We start from the raw sequence: 13354 nt of genomic DNA on the forward strand, positions 1-13354 counted from the left end.
TGATTCATGTTCGTTATAACAGAGTTTAAGGGTGGCTCATTGAGCCTCCATTCGGAGGCCAATCTGACAGCCAATGAATAGAGCTAATTACCCTATTCAGCTTCTACAGCCCTGACAACAGAGAACCAGAGAGAGCGTTTAACAGTTTGACTCTGCTCAACATCATGCAAATCACATACTCTACATGTGAAGTTAATGTATTTGTTTCACTAAATAGAAGATTACTGCGGGTATTTAAAGCTAAATCTACAAAAAAAATATGGCAAAAAATTAACTGATTAATACATGTGTAAATCCTCAAATGACACATTTAAATTATAATTACGGTTTGATTAGGTACTGATTTTGGCCAGTGGCTCCAAGGAGTTTTAATCAATTCTTCAAACATAACGTATCAAAGCTGTTTCAGAGATCATAGAAAGAGGAAGCGCTAAGTTATCTCTCTGAAACAGATGATCTGCCACACCACAGTTTGGTGGTTGTGCGAACTGGACTACAGTGTGCTTTGTATTACTTACAAAATATTTTTGTATTGTTCTATATATTGCACATATTGTATCCAGCAGTTTTAGCATTTTAATTGTTTATTATTTCTATAGAACCTTAGAAAAGATCTAAAAAATTTCTGGATCACTGGCCTAAAGCTTTGCTGCTGCTTTAGACATTTTAGCCATAGATCCTAATCCGGGGAGTGGTTTTCCCTTCCATCTACACTGCTCAATAAAATTAAAGGAACACTTTGAAAACACATCAGATCTCAATGGGGGAAAAATCATGCTGTTTAATTATACTGATATGGACTGCGGGTTGTGTTAGGAACAAAAGGATGCCACATCATTTGATAGAAATGAAGATTATCAACCTACAGAGGGCTCACAGACACCCCAAAAATTAACGTGAAAAAATTATGCAGCAGGCTAGTCCATTTTGCTGAAATTTCATTGCAGCAACTAAAATGGTATTCAGTAATTTGTATGGTCCCCACGTGCGTGTATGCATGCCTGACAATGTAGGGGCATGCTCCTAATGAGACGGTGAATGGCGTCCTGGGGTATCTCCACCCAGATCTGGACCAGGGCATCACTGAGCTCCTGGACAGTCTGAGGTGCAACCTGGGGGCGTCGGATGGATCGAAACATAATGCCGGTGCCGGGCAGTGAGCACAGGGCCCACTAGAGGACGCCACCCTCGTGAATTCCGTTTCTGATTGTTTGGTCAGAGACATTCACACCAGTTGCGTGCTTGAGGTCATTTAGTAAGGCTCTGGCAGTGCTCCTCCTGTTCCTCTTTGCACAAAGGAGCAAATACCGGTCCTGCTGATGGGTTGTAGACCTTCTACGGCCCTGTCCAGCTCGTCTGGAGTAACTTCCTGTCCCCTGGACTCTCCTCCATGCTCTTGAGATTGTGCTGGGAGACACAGCAAACCTGGCAATGGCACGTATTGATGTGTCATCCTGGAGGAGTTGGACTGCCTGTGCAACCTCTGTAGGGTCCATGTAGCGCCTCCTGCTAACAGTAGTGACATCAACCCTAGCTTAATGCAAAACTGGTGAAAAAGAGTCAGAAAAGATAAGGAGGGGAAAAAATGTCAGTGGCCTCCACCTATAAAACCATTCCTGTTTTGATGGTCCTCTCATTGTTGCAAAGCAGCTGAAACTGATTAACAACTGCCTCTGCTACTTACCTGACTAAATCAATATCCCAGAAGTTTAATTAACTTGATGCTATACTTTGATTACAAAGTGTTCCCTTAATTTTTTTGAGTAGTGTACAAACCTCAGCTAAACCAAATTAAGGCTAACTTCTGTTTCAAGTATCCTTCAACTCCCATTTTTTGTCTTATTTTTGTCTATTTATATATATTTTTTTAGAATATGACCATTCCATAAAGCAAACTGTACCTAAATACAGTTTATATGATAGAATTGTTATTTGTTTTACTAAGAAAAGCTGACAAGAGAAAAAGACAAAACTTGCTGTTATTGCGATGGTTTACCAAGTGGAATTTTATATGCATTTTGGCTGATTTAAATCCATAATTTCACTACTGCTGAATTGTTTTTTTTTTTTTTTTTAAAGAAAGAGCTGTGATGAGAACAGTGGTGAATATTGTTAGTGCAGTTTGGGGGAGCAGTGGCCTAGCGGTTAGAGCAGTGCACTTATGCTCTGAGAAGGTTGCAAGTACCAAGTGTGATACCCACAGACTGTCATTCTGGGTCTCTGAGCAAGACCCTTAACCCCGTATTGCTCCCCAGGTGCTGCACAGTGGCAGCCCACTGCTCCCCAAGGGGATGGATTAAAATGTGGAGAGTGAATTTCTCCATAGTGAGATAAATCTTGTTCAACTCTATGCAAATAATTTTGCCTGAAATTAATGAAAATAGTTAATAGGCCGGTTCCTTTGGGGACCCCAGCTGCTGGATCCAAACACTCCATCCCTCTCTTTTAAATCTGGTAATTGTCCCAAGTAGCTTTGCAGTTTAATCAACTGCATTAGAATCAAAGAGCTGCAGGATCTACACTTTGATAAAAGACATTTTTTAGCACCCAAAAGGTTGACAACAATTGATACAACCATTAAAGGTAACAGCACAGGAATTTGAAGTTAAATTTTACTGGCTGCATTATGTTTTTGCTTTTCCCCAAGTTTTAAGCCAAGCTAAGCTTTTTTAAGTTAAAAGAAAAAGAAAATGATACTTCTTTAAGGTCTTGTTTTTGTTTCTTTGTTGTTGTTTTTTTGTAAAACATGGGACCATTTGAAAAATTTGTGTCTTTAATATTGCACCACATTCTTACAAATTACTGCTATTTCTCCGTATGACTTGATACGCTAAATTTTTAATAAGCTTTAAGATTTTTCAGACATGAGTAATGAAAAATTAGGGCTGTAGAGACTGAAATATTACTTCTCTGTGTTGAAAAATAGCTCTGGAAACCTCATGGAGAGAGTTGGCTTTTTTTTGTTGCTAATGTTGCATAAGAGTCTGTGTGTGCCATTGTGTGAGTAACCATTATTATCAATTTCAGGGATGCGATTATTTCCTCCAGCAATGAAAGGTGGATGCTCATAGCAAAACAATGCGTGTCTCACTAGGGAGCAAGAAGTCTGCAAAGAGATTCCCATTAAAAGGGTCTTAGAATACAAAACTGAATTTACATTGTCAAAGATGAATAACGATAGTTCAGTGGGGGAAATGGACATACAGAGAAGTTCAAACCCCATCGACACCTCCTTACTATGCAAATCTCACAATTCTAAACTTCCACCATAAAATAGGCAGAAGACCAGAGTGGACATAAACTTGCGGATGTTGCCTTATTTGGTTCTGGCCTGTACTTTTGTCACGCCCCAAAATGTACATACAGACCAGTCCACTTGTTCACTGGCCCAAGAACATGAATAGAGGTTTGCAAAGATGTAAGACACTAGTTAACTGTTTAGCCTACAGTTGGTTGTACTTCTACAAGAATTACAAAGCAGGAAGTTTCTCTATTGAAAATGAGCCAGAACCACAGGCGTAAATGCAGTGTTCCAAGCTGCACGGAGAAAGGGGACATTTTTCACAGTCTTTCCAAGGATCCAAAGACTCGACAGGCATGGATTATTATTTTGTGTATCAGAAGATCCCTGCAAAGTTTGATGCTCAGCTGTTCATTTGCTCTAAGCATTTTACCAAAGACTGCTTTCAAAATCTTGGACAGTTCAAAGCAGGATTTGCTAAACTTCTTTTACTGAAATGAGGGTCTGTTCCAACCGTAAGGGTATGAAGTGTCAACTGCTGGGCCGCTGACTGGACCGGACCTCAGCAGAGAGCTATGAGCCGCTCGTCTTCAGCCAGAGGAGGGGGGCTGTGGGCCGTTAAGGCAGGCGGGGGGAAGCATGGGGCCGGTGTCCAGAACTACAGTCACCAGGTCAGGTTTGGTCTCTCCACCTCCGTCGGGGTTCCCGGGCCATTACCAGAGCTGCCGGCTTGGTTCGAGTGCCCGGTGTGTTTCGGCTGCTGTAGTCGACCAAAATCCCGAATGATTTTGAAATTCACCCCTTACATTTTTTTTAGGTATGACAAGTAGGACATGTCCGGGAAATTAGCCTCGTGAGACCATCCTGATCTCGTGAGCTTTCAAGGTTTCACTTGCAAATCAGTCTGGAGACTCTCCGTTAAAGAAAATTTGGAGCCGTTCACCAAACGAACGTCCAATCAGCGTTGGCTTTGAGGCGGGTTGAGGTGTGACGCATAGAGAAGCGTTAGCGTGGCTTTAGAGCAAGTTTTATCGGAATTACAGAGTATTTCTTCACTGAAAGAAGAGCAAAACAATGTTCTGGAGGCTTTTCTCAGAGGAAAAGATGTTTTTGCTCTTCTCCCGACTAGTTTCGGCAAGAGTAGCCTGGCTTGTGGTTGTGTTTTCGTCGTCGCTCTGTTAGCACGTCATATGCTTCGTGATCCGATTGGTTTATTTGGCCCGTCTATCACCAACATAGGCCAATCAGCTAACCAGTATTTTCGCCCCTTCCCAAAATTACTTCAACGGAAGGTTTCCAGATGGATCAATAGTTAGGGTTGCGCGTGTGTAGACATTGATATTAACAATGTTAAGAGTTTTCCCTTCCAATATACAACAGGGGTACTCCTCCCCACCAAGAGAACCACTCATCCATCACACACACTTCGTTCTCTGCCACCAACGCATACTCACACGGAGTCACGTGCGCTCCTACTCAGGTAAACACACATGCCACCAGCAGACAGAGTGGGCAACCATGGAGGGAGGGGTCGAGTGGCCATTGCACGGTCCGCAAGGATGCCCAAATATTTGGTTGGACAAGCCAAACCAGCCACGGGTCAGAGAATTGCTTTTTTCAACCCTCCAAAAAATAAGCATCATTCATGCACCTTTCTCTCCTACAAATGCATGGGGTTACATGGATATATTGTAATATATTTAAAATATTTTAATATAATTTTAATATTTAATATAATATATAATATTTAATAGAAAAGCAATAGAAAAGCCAGAATGAAAGAAAGCAAGAAAGAAGGAAAGATTATAAGCAAAGTTGCATGAAAGAAATGAGAAGATAATGTTAAAGAAGAGAAGAAACATCTTAATTGTCTCTCTTTAACATATCTCCCACAGATACAAATATAGACTGAAAAAGGACTTACAAAATCTTACACAGCTAATAAATGCAAGATAATAGCTTCGGGGTTTCATGCATAAGCACAATTTATCCGTGTGTCAAATCACCTTCCCAAGCTCTGGAAAAAGACACTAAGTGCAAACCTAATTTCAAGAAGAGATGGAATTTGAAGAAACAATCCAGAAACTAGCAATACTTGCAAAACTTGCCCTGAGCTCAAAACCATAGGCCATGAAATAAGTCACTGTTCAAACAAGAACCTCGAGCTCAACGGGATTTGCAGCTGTCCATGTGGGAAAGCCAAATGCCTTTTGGAGGAAATGGTTTATGCTTACATAAGACTGATTGGGCTATTAAGCCACAATGACTGGGGCAATGTTCATGGGACTGAAGGTAAGTCTTCATTGTCAAGCATGTTAGTAATTGCATCATTCTGAGCATTTTTTTTTTTACTATAGTACCACCAACTACCAGTAATACTCAGAAAATAAACATAATGGATAATATAATAAAATAGCTACCTCCAATTTTAAGAATTTTACTCAAAAACAAAAAGATGGTTAAAACACACCTAAACTTGTAGCACCCAGGTTAATCTCTCACCACGACCCCATTCAAAATATGTTAGCAACGCTTCAAAGCTAGGTCTGTGCAAGAAAACCTAACAAATTATTTTAATTCCCATCCTACCAAAAGTTATCCACCACACAGCCACAATGACACCCAAAGCTTGCAGATGGCTAACCAAATTTGGAACGTTCTAATTGACACCGAATCAAATTTTAGTAGTGGTTCATGTGTCTATAAGAGTGCATTGACATTAAACAGCCCCTGAAAGGTCTTTGAAAGCAAATTACTGTTAAGCCTCACTTCACCCTAGTCAGTTTCCCATTTAGTTCACTCTTTTCTGTATGCCGTTATTTCACATTGACTGACATTTTGCACGCAATGCCCTGCAATCAAAGTTTCCTGTTGTTCTTTATAATGTTTATCAGACTGTGTTATCAAACCTCGTTGCAAGAGGCCTTTATTTGTATCCACTGTTGAGGGTTCTTTACAGCATCAACACATAAACTCATGCTGCCTGATTCCAGATAGACAGACAGTGCATTTCAATTTAAAGAGCTTGTCACTCGAAATTGAACTGTGCATAAAGATAAGAATACATTATGCACAAAAACTGCCTATCAGCAGTTAGGCTCAACACTCTAGAGACATTTTTTTTTTTTTAGAATCACACACATACATACATACACAAACACATTTCCAAGCCCATACACATGCACATAGATGTACTACAACTCTTTTTTTAACAGTGTCCTGTCTGGCAATGTGGCAATAAGAATAACTGTCTTGACGCCAAAAAGAGCCAACAGATTTTACTTTCATAAGTGGAGCAGTACGGCTATCGCCATAGCAATTGCTTGATTTATGCATGTAAATAGCTTTATTATATTTATGCAGGGAATATTATAGATTATATGGACACTGCAATGTAAGTAGAACAGGAAAGGGAAAAAAACACAAAAAAAGGAGAAAATATGAAAGAAAAAGGAGATAACCAAAAAAAATATCTTCAGTCTGCTTCATCACCTCCAAAGAGATGTAAAAAGAAAAGCACAACCAACAGACATGGTACAAGACATACAATAAAGTAACATCTTGATACTATCGCTGAAGTATGAGTAGTATTATTTAATCTGACATGTATACTGTGGTAGCTGAAGATAAGAATATGGGCTTTCTGTATGGAAGTGAATCGCTAAATACCTGGAGCCAAGCACCAGTAGTTGTTTGCGAGAGTTCACTTGTGCATGCAAAGGAAAAATGGTTAATAGTGGTTGTGAAGAGCCGAAGACAACCCCCTCCAGAGCACCAAGGCAAGCGCCTGGGTACACAAAGCCCCTGATGCCCAAAGGGATCCCAAAGGGCGCACAGGAGGGGCCAACCCAGGAAAGATAGGAGGAGAGTTGGCCCCGAGGAAAACCCCAAGCCACCGCAATGCCGGAGCCCCCTGGAGCCGCAGGAATTAGTCTGCAGGCTCCGCCAGCAGCCAGCCATCCCGAAGTGGATCCGGCCATGGGTCCCAGGGACCAGAGGCCCCAGGGGCACCCCCCCCCAGACAGGAGCCTTGGCCAGGCCCCAGCAGGCCAGGCCCCGCCTGGTGCTTCCACCCCCAAACACCGAGCACCACCAGTGCACCGGCGAGCCCAGGTGCCAAATGTTATTGGGAAAGGGAGCAGTTCAGACCCCAACCTGACAAAAAAATAAAAAAATACACAGTGTCAATCACGCCTTCCCACACTAGTGCCCCCACTCACAACACACAGTCTCTGTGAAGAACAACAACAACAAAAAAATGCGGACGCACATTCACACATAATAATAATCCTGATCTAGTTCCTGCTTCTGGCCCGGACCCCCACCCCACACCCGGACCAGACAACCCCCAGCAATACCCCCTCAATACACTATTCGCCCCTTCCACCACCCCCCTTTGGGTAGAGCAGAAACTCTTTAAAGCTTTCATCGGATTTAATTCCTCTGCTTAACTGTGCTTTTCTATCAGAATATGTTTGAACACAAGGCAGGTGTATAAACAGGGCCGTAACTACCATTGAGGAAATCAAGGTCATGTCCTCTGTATATTTTATTTTTTATTTTGCTTAAATTGTGATATATAAACTAAAAATAAATTACACTGAAACTGAGTGTAGAACAATGACATAGGTCTCCTACAAAACTGTGAGATATTTTATGTTTGAAAAGCCAAGTCTACTGCGACTATTTAACAAAAAAAGTAGCTCAAGGGTTTGGGCATATGTGCTGCACATCATCCTCAACACATGATTTTGCTATAGTAACTGCCACACGCAGGCTACAGATGCTGTTAGTGAGTCCGTCAGTCATGGCAGTCCCTAGAATAGGAGCATCAAGCTACAAATGCAGATGTAGTAGAGCAGTTTAAGTTGTAGATGAAGGTGAGAAAAACAAGCATTTTCATTAGAAAAAATTTCAGCCCAGCAAGCTATTCAGACAGAAAGGGGACATCTAACCAAAGTTGATTTTACTCTGTCTGTAATGGCGGTCAGTCAACTTCCAGCAGCTGAATCAACATTCATTATGCTATTGATATGTAAGCAACATCTTGAACTGAAAATAAAATTTTTATTTAGCATTAATTTCTCAATGTTAAATGCTGAACTGTTTTATATTTCTGCCGGATGCTGAAGCTCAATGCAGCACGACGGCACAGAGCAGATCCACGGGACAGGAAGTTGTGCGCAGAAACAAAAAAGCCTCAAAATGCCATATTTTTTATCTACAATTGCTGTAATGTTGTAGATGATTGCTTAAATGTGCATATTTTATGTTGTTTAATATTTATAAATCAATTCATTTATAGCATTTAGTACTTCATACTTGGACATTGGGCTCCTCTGGAACCCACAAAACTAATTTCATTTTATGCCAACCCTTAGTCATGTGGAGCTGTTGAGGTCTTTGTTAGACTGCAATACCCTTATGACTCTGAAAATGGCCAGATTTAAATAATGGAATTAAAAACTTTAAAAACAGGACCACGCCACTGAACCCACCTAGAAGTGACTGACTCCTGACCTCAGTATTCTTTGGGCACTGCGTATAGCCCTGGGTATTAATATATAAAAATATTGCATTACATGAAGAGAGGCAAAATTAATAATAAAATGCAAATATTTAGACACTTATTCATTGAAATGAACGCACAACCTTGTGTATGTAAGATTATTATTTTGTTTAATCAGTTTATCTATTATTTTTGTCATCATTAAGAAAAAAAGAAAAAAAAGTGTTGTTTAAATAGATAAGATCCTGGAACACATGCAATCATGTTATGTAATTGACCACTTGTATAGATAAGTAGGGTGAGTCTGAGTTGTTACTTGGCTACTGTTTAGGCTCACAAAGGCATCACTGCTGGCATTGTCAGTTATGGCTGAGAGCACAAAGAATGTCCATAATTACAACAGCAACAACAAAAAATTAATTTGTGTCCTCAGTTGTAATGAAAGTGTCAGCTGCTAGATTTCTGATTCATAGATCATACATCTGCAGGAGATAGAAACAAAGACAGTTGGCATTGCAACAAAATTAAACGACCACGCCAGGTTATCTACTATAGTGTGAAGCTCTGATTTCTTTCAACTTTTCTTTATAATAGAGCAAAAGTATGTGATTCTCGCATGTTTTTTGCAAGTACTTGTTGATAATTTACTTTTCTTTTTTATGTCAAAATGAAATCCATTTACTTGGACTAAGAAAACCGAATGCTGAAATAGTTGTTGATCTACTGAAAATAAAAATCTTAAACAAACGAAATCTCAATGAATATGTCAACAAGCTTAAGATGTATTTGTATTCATGAATCAAGAATAATTTCAATCAAAAAGAAGCCATCAACTGTCTGTTTTTGGTGACTGCCACCCTTCACCACCATAGCCCAAGAAACAAATAGCGCTATGCTTTCATCACTGCATAACATTCCCCTGACGGGATCCAAAAGGTGGATGCAGAATAAAATCTCACCAGTGGGTCAGCTTAGTGGACAACTGATCATAAAATGTCAAAATCACACCAAAATATTTAAAAGATTTCACAGGGTACAATATTTCATTCAGAGACTTTATTTTGACTGGCTTCAGTGAAAAACAATAAAATATGCAAATGAGTTTTGAACTTTTTACTATTTTTCTCCAAAAAGTCAAGTTTCATCCTTATCAAACAGCTAGGGCTGAAACAATAAATTAGATTAATTATGATTAATCAATTATTGTTATAATTGTCAACTAATTTAGTAATTGATTAATCTCTAGCCGGAATATAGAGACTGTAAAGCATGCCTTTAGCTGTCAGAGCAACCCATTTAAAGTATTAATTATACCAAGATTGTAAAACTATATATAAACATTTTACATTTAAGATCAAAAAACGTTTTCATCTATCAATATGCTCTATCCAGAACTCCTCAAGTGGAGAAGTTTTAGTTTCACCTGGTTTAATTTCATAAAAAAATCTTTTTTCAAGGAACCTTTTGCTATCCAATGGTCAATTAATAAAAAAATAATCAACTGATTAATCGATTTGCAAAATAATCGTTAGTTGCAGCCCTACAAACAACATAAGTTATTAAAACTAAAAGTATGAAGCTTTCATTACTAGCTACAATTAGTGATAGAGAAATGCCTCAGCAAAGAATGGAAAGTGAAAACTATCACATGTACATCTTGAGAAGAGCTTTTTAATATTGGCCTATATATAAGGAATTTCACTTTCAGAGAGGCAGGGAATGGCCCATTTTCTGCATTGAACAGTATCAGCTAAGAAAAACAACAACAGAGAATCTTGATTTTTTTTAAGGAGCCCTATCCCCAACAGTAACACCTGGAGTCATGTGTGTGTACAATTGCAGCACTCTGGCAGCTCTCCAGCTCGTCTAGATGAGTTGTTGATTTGAGCTGCAAACTGAAGTCTGTAAACTATAAAGCTGTGATCCACCTATCACCATTTGGACCAACCCAACAACACAATGTACCTCAACCTTTGATCGATGGAAAACTGACTGCGAGACTGTACCATAAATATTACATAAAAGATTGCAATCACAGCGTTCGCTCAAAAGGAAAGTGCTTGAGCACAAAACTGTTCTAAAAGAGTGGGGAACTCAAAAATGCCATAAAAATATAGGACTTCGGAATCAGTTGCAGACATGTAAAGATTACCACATTTGTTAAAAGAGAATTCAAATCAAAGCCTTCTATACTGACATTTTTCATACAAAGACTGGTCATTTCCTATCACCTTGACAATTAAAAAGTTGACAAATAGTGTGTTTCCCATGCAAAGCACCTCCAAAGAACACATAAACATGTAGAGTCAAATTTTAGGAAATAAACATAAAAAAATATCCACAATTAACAAAACATTAACATAATTCCAGCCAATGACTGTTCAACTCACTGGATTCAACGTCTCTATCCAGCCTCCTGCTCCAACAGGCAAGCAGCATGTGACAGCTTATTCCGTGCATGCACTCACAGCTCTCCTTATCAATAGATCACTGATCGATTTAAAAGTGTAACTACAACCCCGCCTGATTCTGCAGGGGTCAAATGTTTAAAAAACTGGCATTAGATGGTGAGGCAGAGGGGTTGATTTTACAACAGAATTTAAATAAAACTTGGCAACCACTAATTTGCGGTGTTATTGGAGTTTATCAATTAAATCCTTCTGGATGATGTCTTATGAGTACAGGTTTTACATTTATACTTCAGACCCGATGGAACATAAAGGATAAACAAAATACAAGAATTGCTTTCATCTTTTTTTATTTTTTCCCACTCATTTGGGTAATTCCAACTCTAATTTTAATTTTTCTGCAAGTGACAGGTGGAGAAAACTGAAAAAATGATCTAGAAGTAAGTAAAAATTTCTTGAATCAAGTGTATTTACTCTTAATTTTAGTAGGTAAATAGGATAATTTGCCAATGGAGTATTTTTACTCTTAAAGTAAGATAATTAGATAATATGCACTAGTAATAAGACAATACAGTTGTTTTTTTTCTTATTTTAAATGTAAATTAAATAAATTGTCTCACCTCAATTCAAGAACAAATGCCCTTAGTTAAAGAAAAAATTAACTTATTTAGATTTCCATATTTGCAGTGCAGATTCTTCATTCAGTGTGTGAATGACAGTTTATCAGTAGAGTTAACCCTTAAAAGCAAAATATAAACAAACTGGGAGCGGGCAGAGAGAAGGACCCTGGTAATGAAGTGGAGTTCACTCACCATTTCTCTGTGGAGGCGCCGACTCCTGAAAGCGTGTCACGACACTAAATACCCATGAGAAAAAATATCACAGCTCTTTAGTCCAGCGACAAAAAAGAAACAAAATTAAAGAGAGATAAATATTTTTGAGCTGCAACTAATGCTCGGGAGTAGCTAAGCTGAGTGAAAGGAGCGCAGCGCAGCGCAGCGGTGACCAGTGGCGGAATTTGGACACGCGTCCGTGCGCAAAAAGCCGGCGAGCCGAAGAGCGCGCCGCCGGGGACTAAGAGGACAAGAACACTGTAAAAAGCAGAGCGCAGAAAATAAAACCTTGCAGTTTTTTAAAGGTGGCGGGAGTTGTGTCCAGACTGTGCGCAGCAGAGGAGTTGGCGCTGTTCCGCTTGTGAACTCACAGCAGACACACTGCTCCGGTCAAATCCCTCCTCCTTTCTTTACCCTCGGAGTAACGGAAGCACTAACTCGCCCTCGCTGTCTCCGTCACCAACACACTACATTTAACTAACACGATCCATTTGGCCGAGGCTGTCCCCACTGACGCACGACTGACTGGGGGTGACCTGCTGTGCACGTGTAGGGGACAAACTTTCGCCTTTACATAAACACATTCTTTGACAGATCAAGAAATTCCTGTTTCTTATCATCATTATTGTTAATATTGGAAACGAGGGGCAGCTTTTAGAGGTTCCCAGGTGATCCCAAGGCTGCTTATTTACACAGAAATGACAGACGCAATTACTTATTTGATAAAAAAAAAAAAAATTGCTCTTTAATCAATTGGAGTATTTACTAAATTTGACACGGTATTTTAGTTTAAAGCCTGTGATTCGTTTTTTTAAAGGCTTATAGTAAATAAAATTATCTGCTTAAAAAAATTACACCAATATTAAAACAGTTTTAAAATAGAAATTGTATAGTGTCAAGAAAAAGTTTGAAAATATCTTATCTATGGTGAAACCAATCAAAAGTTTTAAAACAAATATTTCCTGTCTTTAATTGAAAATTTTCAGCGTCATGTTTGCAGTCTGTAATGAAAGTAGGTAGTGAGTAAGCAGTTAGATTAAAAATAGGAATCATGAAATTAATTTATCAACTAAAATATATTATTACATTTCCACTCACCAAAGAAAGTATAGCCATTTTTGGCAGCAGATATAAGAGTGCAAGTGACATTTGTTAAAGCAGGGATTTGCAGCCTATGGCTTCAGGGCTACGAATGGTTTAGTCCCTTAACACTTTGGCTAAAAATGATGAGGAGCTAGCTAAAAATGTCTCTGATTATGAAAGAAATATATTTTTTGATCTTTCATAACAAGTGCAATGTTTTTTTTTAACATGATTTTCCAGCAACATCAACAACCAATTTGTCTTTTTGCAAGCTCTTTCC

General features: G+C 39.1%; 1 protein-coding gene across 6 annotated transcripts in view; it reads right to left on the reverse strand.

The window, feature by feature from the left end:
* Window positions 1–12438, reverse strand: part of htr4 (5-hydroxytryptamine receptor 4) — a 224711-nt gene extending 212273 nt beyond the window's left edge. For 3 of the 6 annotated variants that reach the window (XM_038295426.1, XM_038295427.1, XM_038295428.1), the window contains exon 1: window positions 11141–11231. In XM_038295426.1, coding sequence (XP_038151354.1) covers window positions 11141–11210 — 70 coding nt within the window. In that variant the 5' untranslated portion in view covers window positions 11211–11231. Of the gene's footprint in view, window positions 1–11140; window positions 11232–11970 lie in introns of those variants that run through there. The other 3 variants (XM_038295431.1, XM_038295429.1, XM_038295430.1) reach the window with 2 other exon arrangements.
* Window positions 12439–13354: the final 916 nt, after the last annotated feature.

Source organism: Cyprinodon tularosa, unplaced genomic scaffold, assembly GCF_016077235.1.
Source record: "Cyprinodon tularosa strain WSP-4 unplaced genomic scaffold, ASM1607723v1 ctg355, whole genome shotgun sequence".
NCBI classification, from domain to species: Eukaryota; Metazoa; Chordata; class Actinopteri; order Cyprinodontiformes; family Cyprinodontidae; genus Cyprinodon; species Cyprinodon tularosa.